The 18,416-nt window shown below is 47.6% G+C and overlaps 5 protein-coding genes and 2 non-coding genes across 7 annotated transcripts; 2 read left to right on the forward strand and 5 right to left on the reverse strand.

The window, feature by feature from the left end:
* Window positions 1–39: 39 nt before the first annotated feature.
* On the forward strand, window positions 40–1,822 carry EURHEDRAFT_118984 (putative 26S proteasome-associated ubiquitin C-terminal hydrolase). Its single transcript, XM_040777710.1, has 3 exons — window positions 40–444; window positions 499–593; window positions 664–1,822. Exons 1-3 carry the CDS (start codon window positions 403–405, stop codon window positions 1,481–1,483), a joined length of 957 nt encoding a protein of 318 aa, XP_040642599.1. The 5' UTR covers window positions 40–402; the 3' UTR covers window positions 1,484–1,822.
* On the reverse strand, window positions 1,784–5,415 carry EURHEDRAFT_119103 (putative importin beta-2 subunit). Its single transcript, XM_040777711.1, has 3 exons — window positions 4,966–5,415; window positions 2,240–4,849; window positions 1,784–2,186 (listed from the first exon to the last, which is right to left on the reverse strand). The coding sequence occupies exons 1-3, from the start codon at window positions 5,065–5,067 to the stop codon at window positions 2,085–2,087; spliced, it is 2,814 nt and encodes a 937-aa protein (XP_040642600.1). The 5' UTR covers window positions 5,068–5,415; the 3' UTR covers window positions 1,784–2,084.
* Window positions 5,416–5,996: 581 nt separating this feature from the next.
* EURHEDRAFT_t17 lies at window positions 5,997–6,068 on the forward strand. Its single transcript has one exon. It is a non-coding gene; the product is annotated as a tRNA-Gly (tRNA).
* Window positions 6,069–6,112: 44 nt separating this feature from the next.
* On the reverse strand, window positions 6,113–6,550 carry EURHEDRAFT_119224 (uncharacterized protein). Its single transcript, XM_040777712.1, has one exon. It carries the CDS (start codon window positions 6,509–6,511, stop codon window positions 6,290–6,292), a length of 222 nt encoding a protein of 73 aa, XP_040642601.1. The 5' UTR covers window positions 6,512–6,550; the 3' UTR covers window positions 6,113–6,289.
* Window positions 6,551–8,322: 1,772 nt separating this feature from the next.
* On the reverse strand, window positions 8,323–8,394 carry EURHEDRAFT_t24. The gene has a single exon. It is a non-coding gene; the product is annotated as a tRNA-Gly (tRNA).
* A 212-nt stretch (window positions 8,395–8,606) lies between these two features.
* Window positions 8,607–11,725, reverse strand: EURHEDRAFT_447104 (SacI domain protein; the record flags this gene model as incomplete). Its single annotated transcript, XM_040783651.1, has 3 exons — window positions 8,607–10,598; window positions 10,660–11,426; window positions 11,503–11,725. The coding sequence occupies 3 exons, from the start codon at window positions 11,723–11,725 to the stop codon at window positions 8,607–8,609; spliced, it is 2,982 nt and encodes a 993-aa protein (XP_040642602.1).
* Window positions 11,726–12,289: 564 nt separating this feature from the next.
* On the reverse strand, window positions 12,290–14,415 carry EURHEDRAFT_119235 (DUF803 domain membrane protein). The gene is made up of 8 exons (XM_040777713.1): window positions 14,165–14,415; window positions 14,021–14,064; window positions 13,937–13,962; window positions 13,724–13,814; window positions 13,570–13,660; window positions 13,344–13,504; window positions 12,991–13,282; window positions 12,290–12,926 (listed from the first exon to the last, which is right to left on the reverse strand). Exons 1-8 carry the CDS (start codon window positions 14,182–14,184, stop codon window positions 12,455–12,457), a joined length of 1,197 nt encoding a protein of 398 aa, XP_040642603.1. The 5' UTR covers window positions 14,185–14,415; the 3' UTR covers window positions 12,290–12,454.
* Window positions 14,416–18,416: the final 4,001 nt, after the last annotated feature.

Consider the following 18,416-nt stretch of genomic DNA (forward strand, 5'->3'; position numbering starts at 1 on the left):
ATGGCCATAAGCTAAGTTTCTGGAACGCTATATATAGACATACCGAACTTCCGTCCCCATATCAAACGGCCAAACTCAAAGTCCACGTTTAATTGGGATAATCCTGACTGCCAAAAAAATCCATTCCAACCCTATTCGTATTCAACCTCATCGGCGCTATGTTTCATAGTTCGCACCCCACAATGACATAATAATGCACGTGATAGAAATCACCTTGTTTGCATCATTGCCAAACAATTATCGGCGGGCAACATCGTTTGTTTCTCTTTCTCTTTCCTGCCAGATTTTCAGGCTCTTTACACTGTGATATTTTTGTCATTAGCAGGCTTGGTTAAAGGATCTGGACTGCGGTATCACGAATTTTGCATTGCCTAGCAAAAAACAGAAACAGACAGAGACACCATGGCTGACGGTGGTGGATGGAGCACAATTGAGTCCGATGAGGTACTATCCTCCTTTCTTGGTTTGAAATGACCGAAGCTAATAGTCTCATCGCAGGGCGTCTTCACATCCCTCATAGAAAACCTAGGCGTCAAAGGCGCTCAATTCGAAGAACTCATCTCCCTGGATCCAGATACCATTCGTTCCTTGAGGTACCCTCCTCTCCCCTCAAGCTCTATCTGCTACGCTCCGTTCCGCAAACAAGCATACTAAAAAAAACAGCCCCGTCTACGGCGTAATCTTCCTTTTCAAATGGCTTCGCGAAACAACCAACCCCTCAACCCCCACAACTCCCCAAGACGGCACCTACACAACAAATCCACCCGATAACCTCTTCTTCGCCGCTCAAACCATTCAAAACGCCTGCGGCACCCAAGCCATTCTCTCCATTATCCTAAACCAAGACACCCCCGCCACCCACAACAACAACCAACCGATAAATATCGGCCCCGAACTCCAATCCTTTAAGGACTTTACGACTGGCTTCCCGTCTGATTTGCGCGGCGAAGCGCTCTCGAATTCGGAGGCCATTCGCACCGCGCATAATGCGTTTGCCAAGGCGTCGCCGTTTGTTGATGAGACGACCCGTCCGCAGGATGAAGAGGAAGGCGGGGATGCGTATCATTTCATTGCGTACACGCCTGTGGACGGGGTGTTGTATGAACTTGACGGGTTGCAGCCATATCCGATTAGCCACGGCGAGTGCGGTAATGATTCGTTCCCTGAAAAGGTGATTGAGGTATTGCAAAGGCGGATTGCGCGGTATCCCGAGGGCGAGACAAGGTTTAATCTTATGGCTGTTACGCGGGATTTGCGGATGCAGGCGCAGGAGACTGGGGATGCGGAATTGGTGGAGCGGGAAGAGAGGAAGAGGCGGGGGTGGGCTTGGGAGAATACATTGCGAAGGTCAAATTTTGTGGGGTTTATTGGGGAGGTGCTGAAGGGGGTTGCTGGGACGAAGGAGGCACAGGGGCCGGAGGCGTATGATGAGTGGGTTGAGAAGGCTAAGATTGATACGCAGAAGAAGCTGGCGAGGCGGTAGTTTATGTACAGTACAGTATCTGATATGCATACATACCCGGTTCATGTCATGTCTAGAGTAGTCACTTATATTGATATGCCACACGTTTGCTCAGAATGTCTTCAGATGTAGAACGGCTACTCTGCACACGGGATCTATCTAGTTATTAGCTAGTCTATCTAAGTACTAATTATGAACAACAAAGCAAAAATCGTACAATCCATTAACCCCCAATCCATAATTCACCAGTTTTACCAGGTTCCCTTGGCTATACAAAGTACAACCACTCTTTCTTCTTCCCCTTCGAGAATATACCCTAGGTGCATCCATCATTTATGCAGGCGCCATAGCAAAATGGCAATTAAGCAAGCAAGCTTTTTTTTTTTGCAGAAAGACATAATAAAAAAAAAAGAAAGAAAGAAAGGGAATAAAATCAATACACGCCAGGTTCATGAAGTAAAATAAAGAAAGGAATCATAACAAAAACATAGACAAGAATAGATTTTCAGATATTCACTCCATTCCCGACTGATTCCGGAAAGAAGGTCGGAATAAAAAACAGAAAAGAGAAATGCAATGAAGAAGCGCCTTTCGCCACGGAATGTTGGAAACCGATGCACATCTAAATCTGGTATACAGTACGAAGTTTTTGAACAGCAGGAGGCGAAAGTTGCGAGAGGAACGAGTCGAAGTTGGGTATCATGTTTTTATAGCCTTGCAAGACCTATACTCTGTTAGAAACAAGATTCTTGATAGCGTGGTGATGAGGTAAATTACCTGTTGGAACGAGGTCAAAATGTCACGGTAATCTTCCTGGTTAAGCGTCTTGGTGGGGAACGAGGCAATGGCCTGGAAATAATCCCCAAGACAAGACTCCATCGCCTGCGGGTTCTTCATAACCGCCTGGTTGAAACCCAAAAAGGCAGATGCCTTTTCGCGCGTAAAGTCGATCTTAGCCATAGATTTCAAGTACGGACTCGCGTACTCCCCGAGCCGCGGGGCAAGCTGGTCTGAGCAGCAGATTCCTAAACGTCCAAGGGCCATTGCGGCGTTCTCGTTGACCGAGTCAATGATCTCTTCGTTGGAGATGATTACGAGCAGTCCTTGGTACAGCTTATCGGCGTACGGCGACAAGGGTGCTTTTTCGTTGACTGCGATTTCACCGCAGGACCAGCAGGCGTTGTTCAGCACGCTGAAGCCAGTGTGGCGATCGTCATCTTTAATCAGGTCAAGGTCCAACTGCTTAATCAAGATAGGCATGATACTCGGGATGAACTGCTCGAGTTGTGGGAAGATATTGATTGCACAATCACCCAACAGTGCATACGACGACTGGCGAACCTCATAGTTGGGGTCCTCCATACAGAAGCAGAGGAGGTCGAAGAACCGCGGCTGCGAGTTGCCAACCAATTCGCTACTCTTCTGAGGATCGATAGCCTGGATAATGGCACTTAGGAGATCCAAGCTGGTGACCAAGAAGTCCTTGTCAGGCTCGTCAATGGCCTGGTTGTTGACAGACGCCACGTACTCCTGAAGGTTTTCGTAGATGATCTTGGTGCACCTCTGGAAAAGCGGGAGAGCAAATGGCGCAAAAGCGTCACCGTACGCGCCAGCAATGTACCCCAGGCACTCCAGCAATGGGAAGAGTTCTCGAGACAGATCCGAGACCTTGTTGTAGCGATCAATAAGGGCAGGCATGAGAATATCCACAAGGTTAGGCTTAGCCAACTCTCCCATTACACATTCCGCCAACGTCTGGACACAATCATAGAGAATGTACATGTTGCGGTACTTGTACTTTCCGAAACACTGCACGAACTGTCGGAGAATAGGCTCGCAATAGGGGACCAGATTGGCGTCCGACTTCTCTTCCAGACTAGCAAATGCAGAGGCAGCTGCCTCCTGCACCTTCTTGTTGTTGTCAAGCATCCTGCGCAGGATTCCTTCCATCATGGGCTCAAAGAATTGGGCCCTCTGCGAAGGATCTTCCAGGTGCGATGCCCACTCAGAGTACCGACCAAGACACCAACAAGTGATCTGTCGCACCACAGGCTGCGCGTCTTCCAGCAACGAAATGAGGTAGGGAACGAGTTCCGGGAGGTGTGGGGTGACTGCATCATTGCACCCATCTGCAACTGCACCGAGGGTCAGGACAGCAGCTTCCCGGTGGGGCCACTGGTCGTGACGGAGAGTCTCTTTCAGGTAAGGCAGAATAACTTCGAAGATAGGCTCGTGGTAGACGTTAGAGAAGACGTCCAGTGCAGCAGCAGAGCACTTTCTCAATGTCCACTCGTCTTCTGGGTCATCGCCATATTCCGACTCCTCGATCTCTCCATCGCTCAGGTCGTCATCGTCCTCCTCCTCGGGGGCATTGCCATTTTCCTGCCCGTCCAGTTGTTTCGAAGGGTCCAACCTGGAGGCTTTCGACTTAGCAAACTGAGGTCTAATTTCCTCCTCGCGGTCTTCAACATCAGCATCGTCTGCTTCACTCATCAACCGAATTACTTCATCATCGTCGTACACCATGCTCTCCAGGAGAACGGGGACAATTCTAGGCATATGCGGTGCTAGAGGTTGCTGTAGTCTCGCCTGCTCACCAGCGACTAGCCAGAACTCCGCCGCATCAAGGGCAAGCTCCGGGTCCTCCTGATTGCGCTGCTGCAAGATGATGTAACTGACCAAGCCTTCGATATGGGGAATCAATTTCTCCGGAGCAAAGTCCACAAGCTGCGCAAAAGTTTGGCACACAGTGCGCCGCACATCTGTGCTAGTGTCATTGGCCAGTTGGAAGAGCTGCGACAGGAAAAAGTCCATCGAAGAGATCAGGGCTTGAGGTCGGTGCGGAAGGAAAATGTGGATGGTACCCAGCGCCATGGCTCGGACCTTAGGGCTTTCATTCGACGTGAATTCCATCAGCTTGGGAATGATCACATCTAGCGGACGCTGTCCAGCATAGTCCCGGTCAAGAATCTTGTGGTTGTCCTCGCAAACCTTGGCGAGGGCTGACATGGCGGCCTCTTGGGTCACAATCGGAACGTCTCCCGAAGAATTGTCCATGAGTGCGATCAGCTCTTGCAGCACTTCTGGCCATGCGAGCAGTCCCGCCTGCTGGAGCAGCTCCGTGATGATGCTACCTGCTGAAGCGCGCACTTGTTGGTCGTTGTCGCGGAGCCCGATAAGAGTGGCGGAGCGGATATATGACATGCTTTGTTGAGAGATTGTGTGGTATGCCACCCGGATCTTCGTTTTGACGTTCATTGCAGCGGCAATCCGTATCGTGCTGCATGTCTTTTCATCCATGCCCAACGACGAAGGGTCTTGCGGGGTGGAGAACAGGAATGTAATGTAATTGACATAATCTGGCGAGGAAGTTGCTTGAACTAACATCTATAGACGAATGATAATACAGATTAGTCCACATTGCTCTTTGAGTGTTGAAAAGTCCAGGGAAAAGGTGGGGACGGAGAAGCAATGCGCGTGGACGGAGGTTGGAAAAAACTCACCTGTTCAGCCTGCTTCTGGGCAGTCTTATTATAGGGATTCAAAGAATCCCTCAGACAGCAGGCAAGCTGCCTCAATGGCTCGGGTTGTGGTTGCCACTCCATTGTTCAGCGTGTAGAGAGGGCGCTGAGTGGTCGACAAAAAAAAGCGTAAAAAGTTGAAATTGTGTGTAGGACAAGAAACCCCGCGGTCAACGGCTTCCAAGAGATAAGTGTCGCCAAAAAGTAAAGGTGTCAAATCGCGATAGAATAAAATAAAACCTGAGGATTCGAAGTATATAATCGCCCCCAGACCGCAGGTTCAGAGGACTTCGGGGTGGCTCGCGAAAGGAACGGATGAAACGTAGAGGGGAGGTTTAGAACGGATGGCCACAGATGCCAACAACGTCGGATTCGCCAGGATTGACGGCGGTAACCAGTGTAGAGGACAAACAATTAAAGAATAGGCGAATTGAATGGTAAAAGGGGGAGCTTCGGGAGAACCGACAGCAATACACCCTATAAAGAAAAGGAGATGAGAAGTGAAGGAAGACGAGGAGAGGGCGAACAGGAGGGAGTGCGAAGGAAGAGGAGCGAGTGAAGAGGAGAGCCACCACTAAAGATTACGGTGAGGGGTGTATGTACGGTAACTTGTACCAAGAAGTCATGAATTTGAGTCTCTTCAAGTCTTAGGGTTTACATTTTCCAAAAAAGAAAAGAAGAAGCAACGAAACTACAGTATTTTTGCCCTTCTGGGTCGACCCCATCAAGGATGCTCACCTTTGTTTGGGATGGCTGTTCTGTGGTGCGTAGGCTACCTGTATGCCCGATACACCGAGCATTAGCGGCGCATTACGCCCCTGGCAGCTCGACTTCTACAAATTGGTGCATCCTTTGTTTGTTATCATACTAGGGGTAGGGGATAGGGGGTTGAATATTCTGGCTTATTTTCTTTTCGCTACTCCATACTGTCTGGTCTCGTAGACGAGTTCTGCAAATGTAATTTTTTATAAAGAAGTTTATTATCCATAAATATATTACTAATCACAAGCACAGCGTTAGTGGTGTAGCGGTTAGCATTGGTGCCTTCCAAGCACTAGATCTGGGTTCGACTCCCAGCTAACGCATAATTATATTTTTGCCTTTTTTTTTTTTTTTCCCCGAGCCCGAACATAAGTCTGCTCCATAAACATGTGCAGGATTTGCAACTCTCATCGTGGTAAAGCTGCCCATGCCCAAACGTTCTTTATCTATGTCTGCACCAGGATTTATATCCAGAAAGGTAACCATGGTCTAAGCAGTTATGATATATTGTAAAGTAACATGCTCTGCTTTAACCTGACTGCTGTCACGGAGTACGGGCATTCACCAACAACGCAAGATGTTTGTATACTTTGGCCTGTTTGAATATAGGGCAGGAGCCCCCTTCGCATACTAGATAGCGCAGCGCTGGCAGGCCCAGCTTCTTTCTTTCCTTCTCCATGTTAGTATTTCGACAGAGTCTACCAATGAATTTATATTGTTCGAGACTGTCACAACTGCTATAGGACTGCCAGAGGTGCAACCACATGGAATGATTAATGACACAGCCAATATCCTTTGCACTAATTTTATTTGCTTGAGCCGTTATATTCTTTGCAGTAGTTGTCAGAACAACAAGCTTGAAGAGAAGGCAGCTATTTCCTCACTCTGACAGACAGCAGCCTGACCTCGTATCCACTTGATATTCATGCATTTTGTGACCCTCTTTACTGCTTCTTGTTCTACTTCTCAAGTCTTTATAAAACAGCATCAAGTTTCGCCTTATATCCATGTCCAGGTAGATAGATCCATAGTCCATAATCTGTACTTCTTCATATTATCTTGAGAATTTTCATTAGACGTAGCAGCTCAGCTTGGATAGTCCAATGTATCGGAGCGCTTTTGCTGTCTGTTTAACGAAAAGTGTGGACTGAAAGACATCTCGGAAGAAAAGCCGGTTTGTAGACTTGTCGAACAGTCCGGATTTTAGTTGGGCGTTGTTCGCATAGAATTGCGGTCCCGTCACCCTGTCCGAACAGATAATAGCATATTTGATAAACACGTGCATTGCATCGATATTCTTCAAAGACAAATCGGTGGCTGACATATAACCTGATCGTTCTCTATAGCGGAAATCCGCGCTCTGGGTCCTGCAGATGTATTCCCCGTTCCATTAAAGATTACACTGGTTGCGTTGGACTTGCAAATTCCACTGAGTTATTTGGCTGCGATTTCAAAGCGGACCGAGTCGTGGAAACGGAGAATGGGTTGCCTGTTAGCCCCATATCACGTAGCTGACTTATAACGTGGCTCGATATCTGGGGTGCGACGTTCTCGTATTGGTCGGACATGCTGTCGAGTTAGAGTAAAACGAGGTAGAAGAATATAGGGTTAAAGAACAAGTAGTGATACTAACACTAGTGTGCCTTGTCATGAATTAACTAGCTACATGACACTATATGAAGTTCTCCATCGATGCGACATTTGGTAAAGAAGCAAGCAGACCTAACATCTAGGTCGTGATTTATTCTCAGCCACGTTAGTCATTCTTTAAAACAATGCATTGTCGTTTGGCCTACTCAACCTCGACAGCAACGACATGCCGCGTACCACAGACAAGCATTAGCCCCGAATTTCTACTAACGCAAGGCACTAGCTGTCGATGTCGATTACTCACGACATACTAAGCAAGATGGGGATAAGCTATGCGAGCAACAGCTCTGTAAGCTATTGTGACCTGAAGGTTGACTACAATCCATGATCTAAGGTTGGCAGGCAACATGATATGGCGCGATATCCACGAAACATAAAACAAAGATGCTTGTGGTATCAAGTTCTCATAGGGATGTAGTACTTAACTGAAAGTTGAATGGAGAAGACCTAACTGGCCCAATATACTATAGAAAAGAGCAAGTACACTAGTTATTCACACAGCTTCCATTCACTCCTTGTCCATGAAGGTAATTTGACTTGTAGTTCAAGTGCAGCCCGGTCGAGTGAACCTATGACTGTCACAGGCTGCGCCTGTAGGATAAATGATATGTTATTCGGACGGATGATCAGAGTGGTTACTTGGCCACCTACCTCGCATAGCGTACTTCTGTATATAAAAAACTGTCTGATCGGACATCCGGCCTTCTCTTCTTCAATGAAAACTTTTGTGTGATAGCTAGTCATTAGCACTACGGGCTTAGCCCATAACAATGACCCCACGCCTATGCCTATATATGTGTGAAGTGCCAGGCTTCATCAAAGCAAGCATAATAACATAATGAGACTGTTTTTATTTTGTCAAGTTGACGAAAAAAAAGCAAAGCGGATACCATATGAATCCCCAGAGAAAGGGACAAAAGATAATAATGCGTTAGCTGGGAGTCGAACCCAGATCTAGTGCTTGGAAGGCACCAATGCTAGCCGCTACACCACTAACGCCTTGTGATGCCATTTCTACATATCAGAAGGATTATAAAGCTGCTTGATGCTCTACGTGCATGAAACACATCTACGAGTAAACCAAGAATCAAACAATAAAGAAAGCAATATTAAGCATTCAAGAAAACAAATGGTATATACAATTCCCTAACCAATTTCATTACCTAAGAAAACAAAAACATCAAAGCCAACGGGTCAAACAAACAATGTACCTAAGCCCAAACAAACTTCTTCAAGTCGTAAATCAAATGCTCCAGAATCCCCGTCCTCTTTTTCGCCTCTTCCAATGAGACGATATCTGTTTTCTCCACTAGCTGTCGCTCCTGTCCATCTTCATCACCTTCGTTATCCTGCTTCTGCTGTTGATCGCTAGGTTGTTTGGCTCGTGTGGCACGCTCGATTTCCTCACAGATACACCGTACCCAATCGGTCTCGGTAACAGTCGCAGATCCCCGCCTCGCGGCTATACTCTCTGTCACTGAGTTATGGAGCGGGAGGGCTTTGAATGCCAAAAACCGAGTGGCTGGTTGTTTGTTGCCCGTGAACCATGAAGCTATGTCCCATTCATCATTACCAGTAGCGGCGGCCGTGGGAGGAGGTGGCTCGACAATGCTGGGATCAACCTGAGTTTGAACGGTTCTAGTGTTCACGCGGCGGATATTCGCACTGTCGTCTCCCTCGCGATAAACAATTACCAGACCGACATTGCTGCGCTCGTCGACTTGGTTATCTGTTAGGACGGAGGTGATGTACGTGCCATAGTTGATGCGGGAGATGGTCTCTAGGTCGATTCGTTCGAAAGAAGTCACCTTGTCGGTGTCCCAGTCAAAGCGGCAGTTGTAGACCGCTGCATCTGTGAGAAGCATGACCGATTCCTCAAATGGTAACGTTCGTAGTGTATTCGGTTGCCGCGGACTGAGCATCGTCCATCCACCGAGGAACTCCTCGGATTGCTCACTGATGACGATCTTGCAGCTTGTATCGATGGCGTTCTGGCGCAGTTTCTGCATCGAGATACCTGGGTCTGCGGTTTGCATTTCCATGGCGAATTCAGGGAAAACCTGTGTCGAGACATTACCGAGGAGGTAGTCAATGCAAGCTTGAGAGAAGTAGTCGTTGACGATGTTGTTGAAATATCGGGATAGTGTCAGGCCGAGATCGTTGAGTGCACCACGGTAATCCCGCTTTCGGGTCCGCGTATAATCGCCTTTCAGGGCTGCGGTGGACGAGTATTGTTTCGAGATGGCATCTCCGTTATCTGCCCAGAGTGTATTGAACCATTGTGATGCTGAGTTACCGCCGAGGTCCACGTCGATGCCTTCTTTCTTCAATTGACGTTCCAAATTCCATTGGCCGAAGGCAGATTGGGAAACGCCCGTACGATCAAGACAATCCATGCAGTTCGTCCGGACGATACCTGCCTGGCCCTGACGGACTTGGTTATCTCGCACAACAGTATAACCGAACTCATTTAAAGTTGTATCCAGTCGTTGTACAAGACGGCTCACATTCTCAAACTTCATCCCGCGACATTCATTGTGGAAATCAAACCATTCCAGACCAAGGGGCGTACCATCAATTCCCCCAGACTCATTCAAAGACTGGACATATTTCTTATACTGTTCACCGACCTTCAACTCTCCAGCCTGCTTATCGATAAGTGAGACTGCTTGAACCTTCCCGTATCGCCGACTCATATCCCGGAAATGTCTCTCGAAAGCGACCTGATTAGTCTGCGTCGAGTGATGAAGGACAGGAACCGGCTTAAACGCATACGGCGACTGGGAGAAATACAGCGGAATAGACCCGCGTACTTGAAGATATGTATAGATATTCCTGGAAGTATCCCAGTCAGGCACAGAGAGGATCTGCTCTGTCTCCACGGTATTGGCGGTGTTTCCATCGTCGTCAACACCACGGCGTAAATACCGTAGACCAGGTCGTTTGATTGATCGTCGAGAGATCAAGGTAAGGAGAAAATCCCATTTATGAGCCTCAGGCTCTAGCTCTTTGACTTCCTCCTTGTTGCCTAAGATCTGACCTTCCGTGTGCTCATTTGTTCCTTTCTTTGTCTCTGGAGATGGAGATTCGGGGGCCGCTACCGTGAATTCTCTCTGACCAACGAACCCCTGCATCAATGGCAAAGCATAGTTATGAGCATCGATCTCGATAAATGGGGAGATGAGGTGTTTATTCCAAAAGTACTGTAGCCTAAGAGTTAGTCTTCGTAGCAATAAACAGGGAGCTCAAGTCAACACGACTGACCAATGGATCCACAACCGTATGCAATGGACGATGACCATTTCGTGGCTCCTGAGCACCAACATGCCGCGTGATATCATAATCATACGAGAAGAAGAAATTCTGCGAAGAAGCAAACAACAGCTTCACATAACGAAGCAACTTGGGCAGCAACTCCATCATATGGTCGGACGATTGCAAAACACCAGGTTCTGGCAATGGAGTCTGCTCCTTCTCATCCAGAGCTGTATCTTCCTCGACTTTCGCTTCCTTGCCGAGCACAGAGTGACTTTTCGGGGCATCCTTGACATGATGACTGTCTTTCCCCAGTAACATCTCCGTAGTATCCCGATCCACAGTCCCAAATCCGGGTAATCCCAAGGTTTTCCTAGACAACCAACTCGCCGCAAACCTCCCAAACCGCACGTTCTTCCCAAGCACATCTTCCGCAATACTAGTGATACTCCGACCTCGTGCATGCGATGATGGCCCTGTAGTATGATGAGAATCCAAGTCCGGCACCGTGGTGCTGATATCCTCGCCTGCATCCGTGTCCGTGTCTGCTATACTGCTGCCATCGTCGTCATCGTCCTCGGTCTCGAGGTCACTAGCCCCATCCTTCAAGAGATGTTCCTTGGCTTGTGCAATTGCGCGGACGGCATCTGCGTGTGACGACGTAGGAATCAGGGCGATGTTTTTAACAGTATAGATTGGGTTTCCTTGTATCTGAGCAACTTGTTGCCGTTGAGTGATCGGGATAAGGAACGAGTGCGGTGCAACGGATAAGAGACCTAAGCCAATCCCAGAGAGTTAGAGCCAATTTCAACCTTGCCAATCGGCTCATTTATATGTGTGAAGATCACCTACCAACTAATCCGTAAGCCTCCAACCCAGCATTCTGCTGTTTCTCCTCAATCTCATCCGACAACGCCGATGTCGGAAGTGAGGAAATCTTGCTCGTCTTGTACTCGATGCGGATCGATGAAGAGTCATTTTTGCCGCCGTTATGCCGTGAGCCATTCCCGTACGGCTGGAGAATGAGGCCGTCTACAGCCGCGAAGATGAGTAGTTTACGGATCAAGCTCGGCATATCGAATCCGGTGGAGGTGGAGGGGAGAGGCTTCGAGGTAGGGGATCTTGTTGCTTTCAGCCTTTTCTATTTCGCTAACCTGCACAGTTGAGAGAAGCCAATAGGATTTGCAGTAGCATGGACTGCATAGCTGTCGCGAACAGAAGTGTGTGGTGTGTTTGCAGCGACATGTCTGCTCCTGGTGCCTCCGTACGTAGACATCCCCGACATCATAGCTGGCGGGCCGAAAATTGCACCGCGCGGCGAACAACCGACAAGACCCCGTAAGGCTATTGAAGACTTGCTTGAAACAGACAAAAATGTGTACGCAACAAAAAAAAAAAAAAAAAAAAAAATCTATTCGAAGGTTTTGAGGTCTCTGGTACATATATACAAAGCGGATTTTTTGTCTCTCAGGCATTGCGCGTCGCAAATAGTTGCCACCTGGTCGAGGGTGCAACAATCGAATCGAAATCCAAACCACGCCTAAAATCAATCATGACATCTCTTGCTCCTATCCCATTCATTCCAAGTAGAAATACAGTTGCATCCAAAAAAAAAAAAAAAAAAAAAAAAAAAAAAAAAAAAAAAAAAAAAAAAAAGTCAAATGCGAAAGGGTGAAAAACAACAAACGGAATACCCCGAAGGAAAAGCGGGAGGAAGCATCAATAAACTGGATTTTATCGTAAGGCGGAAAGATAGAGGTGATGAATCATAGGAAACAACGATAAAAGAAAATTCGTATCGTGACTAGCTCTGGGCCAATTTGCCTGACCGTCCAGCATTCTGACTTTGCTTGTAGGTCGGGCCTGGCTCCCCGTCACTCTCCTCGGCCAAGTCGGCCAAATTATAGGCCTGATTCTCGACATCGTACGAGCTGATGAGACCTTCTCGGTCCCCATGGCCATTCACAAAGGCGGCGAGGCTGGACGAACTGCGACGATGAGGTTCGTTGCTGCGGCGGGATTGCATGGAGCGGCGGGTCTGGTAACTTGCGATTGCATCGGTGGGCACGGCTTCATCATCGACCTTGTTAAGCAACTGCCGTCCGTCAGGATCGTGCCGCGAAAGGTTCAGAAGGTAGACGCCGGAAAAGATGATTAGGAATCCACAGAGCAGAGAGATGGTGTTCACGGCATCTGTAGTGTTAAAGCCCTTGAATAGGATAAATGAGGCGCACAGTGTAGCGGTAGTAAACGTTACATAGTACAGAGGGTTGACGCTGTTGTGTCAAACGTTAGCATTGTGTTTCCTCCTTCCTACCGGCTTTTCTTCGTTTCGCTTACATCGAAGTAGAGAACTGGTTCAATGCCTTGTTGAAATAGTTCATCTGCGTCAAAATGCAGAACCCAGTGACAATGGCAAAAACATAGGTCGAGGGTTGAGTGAACTGGTTGTGGCCTCCCAATGTGAGCTTCAAAGCAATACCAAAAGCCTTGACAGACATGACCGAGACAGAGCCAACAGTCGAGCAGATCGAAATGTAAATGAGCGGGTTCTTCTTTCCGTATAACGGTCCTATCCGGTAGATCATGACGGTCGAGAAGATGGCCACCGCAAGGCAATAGGAAAGGAATCCTAGGGAAAATATGTTAACGGCATTTTTCTGCAATGCGCTAGCTAAAATGAAGGAGCATACCTGGCTGAAGAGCATAGTGAAGGATCTCGTCAATTCTCTCGACAGGTTTGTCCGGAGGTGCATGGAGAACGATCACGACTGATCCAAGCAAACACATTGCGCAACCCATCTTGCCTAATATACCCAACCTCTCCTGGAGGAAATACGACCCGAGGACGGCCCTATTGTACAAACGATGTTAGTAACCAAAATCTCAGCAGCGACACCCGCACTGTGTAGTTCTTACCCGATTAAAACACTCAGAGCGCCCAACGGTGTGACAAGAATCGCCGGGGCGAATGCATAAGCGGCGAAGTTTGCGACTTCTCCAATGGCCACTATAGACATCTGTCAGAATACTCTTTTGCGGCCACTGCCATAGCAAACAAATGTTTCCGTACGTGTGATGACACCACCCCACCAGACAGGGCTCTTTAGATATGAAAACCCTTCGCCTTCAAATCCATGTCGTTCGCTGGCTTGCATTAAACCCTAGACACCGTACACGATCAGCCTTGCTTATTGTAGAAAACATCGATGCGCCGAATCGGAAATTGTGGTCATTGTGATCAGGAGGGAATATTTGCGTGAACATCGAATGCGAAGCGACGAACCTTCTTCGTGATAACAAAGCTGGTGCCTATGATCCGGTCAACAGACGATTCGGAAGGATTAGAAACCTGCACAACATCACATACCTATAGCCATTGTTGATAAAATGGCTAATATTAGGCCGATGTACCTATAAACCGAAACGAACAAACACCGGTCAGTACATGGGACCGACAATGAGAGTGCTGGCAACGCAGGGCGGAATTGGCGGGATTTGGGGAGCACAATACTTTTCTGAAAGCATTTCCATTAATACGTAGGAGCTGACTGCTCCCTGTGTTGAAAACTCCAATAGTCCAGCAATGGTAGAGGGAGTGGTAGAAAGTAAAAGAAGTGAAAAGCGAGAAGATGGGAAACTCGATGAATGGATGGTTGGGAAGGCCGGCTGGGAATCTAGCCAAGCATCTGGGGAGCGAACGCGCGGAAGTCCGGACAGGCACAGGACAACAACACAACCGCAGCGATTATTATTGCAGATATTGGAACCCGTCCACGATTATTCTGCGGTCAATCAAATGCAGCTGGTCTATTTAAAGCATTAAAAGCACTGATAAAAGCAATAGAAAGAGCGTGGTGTTGTGCAAGGGGGAGTTGGTTATAGCGAGCGATAAAGCGAGGCCTGCCTGGAGGAGGGGAAAAGAAGAAAGAGAAAACAAGTCAAACAAGAATTGACAAAAAAAAAAAGTTTGCCAGACGTTGGTCGGATCAGTCAGTCACAGGATCGTGTCCACGTGCGCTACGGCCGAATTAGCAGTTGAAACGAGGCAAAACGAATAGACGAGGAGAAAAAGATGAGCAGCGATGGTGAGAGGTTGTGGCAGAACGCGTAAGTAAGGCACAACCAGGGACGGATTTGATCGCATCCGTATAAGTATGTATATGCCCGGACCCGGTAGGGGCAAGAACAGACAAAGAATACAAAGAATACAAAGAATACAACGGAATACTTGTAAAGGACAGAACAGGGCGAATGGCTGTCTCACTACTACTATGCTATCACCCCGTACTTGTATGTATCTGGCCATAGTTCCGCCATGTGTACTTAATTAAATTATGCTCTCATACATCATCAGCACACAACTTTCTGCATTGTTTCATCCACTATTTCATTTCGCTAACCCATTGCATATTTCCCTTCTTGTGGACGGACCCGAAAGTGCGCCCGCAAGTCTGTGATCGGCGTTTCATCGACAATTGCTAATAATAATTCCTCACCATCTGTTTCCGGTAGGACTCTTCAGCCACAACCGTTCAGCCACGTAGCCACGGCTCTATCAACCTATGGTATTTATGTGCTTGGCTCATTCATTAGTAGTATGATTCCTTGGTTGTAGTTCTTCGCCTGATTACCGGGTCATTACTACCAACAACTTAACGTAACACTCACTTGTAGAATTGTCGTTCGAGAATTTACAGACTGGTTGGAATGAAGGCCGCTTGACTTCGGGAACCAAACCAAGCTTTACTTGTTAGAAACAGTAACGAAACAAAACTATAGCACAAGAGACCCGATGAAACTTTTTATATTTCTCTAGGTCGTTCTAGCTATTAATCGACCTCGCAACTATTATAACCCGTTGTACTCCGGAAATGAGTAAACGACATCCCGTAACCACCTCAAAAGTGTACAAACAGAAAAACCGCCAACTATCAACAGTAAATAACTAACTAAACATGGGAGAACCTATTCCGGCTGCCAATAAGGACTCTTACAGCATAATATCCATCATGCCCTACGCCACGGATGCCGAAGGAAATTGACGACCATGAGCAAACCAGGACACAAGTGGGATACTATCCGAGGAAAGTCCAGAAAGAAAGAACAAAAAAAAAAAAAAAAAAAAGACCAGATGGGTTAAATAGAAATATGCACCATAGACGCATGAATGCCAGAACCCAAGCACAAGAAGGTATCACAAATGCCCAAGACATGAAATAACAGTGAGAGAGAAAAAAAAAATCTTCATATACAAACCTGGTTGGCATCCGCCTCTTTATGGCAGACGATAAGAGAGCGGGATAAATGTTGCCAAACACTTCCGCTCAGATGATGGGATAATACTAGAATGAATAAAAGGGATAGGGACCACGTACCGGACTCGACATTAAAATGCTTCGATATCGAACCGCTAAGCTGGGTTCACGGTCAGTACTGCTGGAGCGGGGAGATGTCTCCGTGCAGATGCAAACACCACTGATGGTGATTTAGTGACTCTTTTGGAATGCCGATCGAAAGACTATGGCATCGCTGAAATACATAAACGTCATATGCATAGATATGCAAGTTCATGAGGATCGCGTGCGTTTGGCATCCGGAGTAGTTTCGGTCAAATCAGTTTCATCCTCGGGATCGCGTGTACGTTTGGTGGAGACGTTGTGATCGGCCACTGCATCAGAAACATTCGTCTCCGGGCCTGCTTCATCGTCGAAATCCAGGTTGAAAAATTCATCATCGTTGCCATCAAAGGTGACTTCTTCGACACCTTCCCCGGCAGTTGCTGATGAGACATACTCAGCGTCATTATCCAAGACTTCACCAGAATCTGCGGTTTTGTCGTTGTCCATGGCATTTTTAGACGGACTGCCCATCACGCTTTCCGCAATCCCGAGCAGTTCATCCGCAGGCTCTGGAGTAGTCCGAGCGTCATTTTGTGCTGAACCTGAAACGCCATCCTCAGATTGACCATGCATAGCATCCTCATTACCTTGGAAGGCTTCGTCGGCGACGTCTTCTTGCGGAGTACGGTCTTGGTCTTCATCCCCATCACCTGCGTCATGAGTCTTTGACGAAGGCTCTTCGCGTTGCTCCCCGGCATTCTGTTCATCGTATGCACCATCGACATTGTTGTGTCCTGGCTCCTCGGAGTACTCGTCATGCTCTGGCGCATCTAGATTAGTGTTACCGTTGGGGTAATGCTCCTCCCCTGTGCCTTCGACTTCATCGTATTCACCAAGGTCACCATCTGCCTCAGCGGCATCAACAGACTGCTCAACGTCTTGCTGTCTGTCCGTTGCAGGCAAAGGAGCAATGGTGGCAGTAGACTCTGTCTTCTGCTCTTCCGAGTCATATGACCTGTCGTTAGAGGGGTGATCTTGATATTCGAGCTCAGGATCATGATGTCCCTGAACATCTTCCTCGTACTCCCCTTCATCAATTTCCTCATATTCATCATCCTCATCCTTTTCGAGGACAGCATTCTCAACTTCCTCGCCAGAATGATTGGGTGCGAGCTTGTCATCTTTTTGTTCCTGGACTTCTTGCTCGACATGAGCTCCTTCGTGTAGAGCGGCCTCGGCGTTGTTGGTAAGCTCAGGTTGGAGGTCGTGGTCATGAGCTTCCTCGTGCTCTGTGGCATTTTGCTTGGGAACTTGAGTAGCTTCATTTATCTGTTGTTCGTCTGATGTTTTAGTCTTTTCTTGTCCTTCAGCTACCCCAGGCTCTTCGCGCCCTTGGGCCTCAAGATCTGCGACGTGCTCTGCAGGTTCTTCATGTTCCTCATATTCTTGAGATCTCTGGGACTCTTGAGATTCTTCCGATGCTTGGTATTGAGATTTGGGATCATGTTGAGGCTCAGTATCAGGCTCAGCATCAGGCCCTGAGAGTGGCTCTACTTCATCATATTCATCCCAAGAGAAGATTTCGGAAAGCCCTTTGCCCTCATTTGCAGCAGTGGCAAGTTCGGATATAGCCGCGGAAGCGGTCAGCTTTGTGCTCAGCGTAATGTATAAGGATTCCGGTTCGCCAATGCTTCCATTGTCGCAAAGATGTAGATATACATTGATAATTTGGCGTAATGTCACCTTGGACGAGTGTAGGGAATCCTGCACAGGCAAGTTAGCATCGAGAACAGTCCAATTATGCATAAAATAGGGCCACATACTTCTGTTAGCTGAATGTTCAGAGCGTCAATATCTACGACTAGAACATCATCTTCTCCAATATGCTCCCGAAGTACTTCACGAAAAGATTCAAAAAGTTTCCCAAAGTTTTCGTAGGCAAGACTTTCATCCTCGAGGAAGAATGTTTCAGATAAATCACCTTCCCGGGGGGGAAATAGAGAGACCTCATTATCCTGATAATAGACTTTCACGGGGTGCAAAGCTATATGCCCGTTCATATCGGCTCCTTGTTCTTTCTCCTTGGGCTGCTCAGTATCTTGTATTATTGTTGGTTCCACCTCTTGCTCCTTAGGCTGATCAAGGAGTGGCTGGGCTTCGGTTGCTTCACCGGCACCTTCTTCAGATTGCCTTGAATCCGTCGGGCCATCTTTGCCAACATCAGGTTGCGCACTTTGCACAACATCCCGCTCTGTTTGGTTAGTCTCAGAAAGCTTATCATCCAAAGAATCCGAGCTGCCCGGCTGAGGTCCGGCCTCTTGAACGTGTTCAGATTCAGGATGATCGCGCTGTTCCTGTTCCGCGTGTGGTGTCTTGGTAGGTTCAATCACATGTTCCTCCGTGGATTCCACATGGGTTTCCAAG

The sequence above is a fragment of the Aspergillus ruber genome, assembly GCF_000600275.1.
Source record: "Aspergillus ruber CBS 135680 unplaced genomic scaffold scaffold00002, whole genome shotgun sequence".
Classification (NCBI taxonomy): Eukaryota; Fungi; Ascomycota; class Eurotiomycetes; order Eurotiales; family Aspergillaceae; genus Aspergillus; species Aspergillus ruber.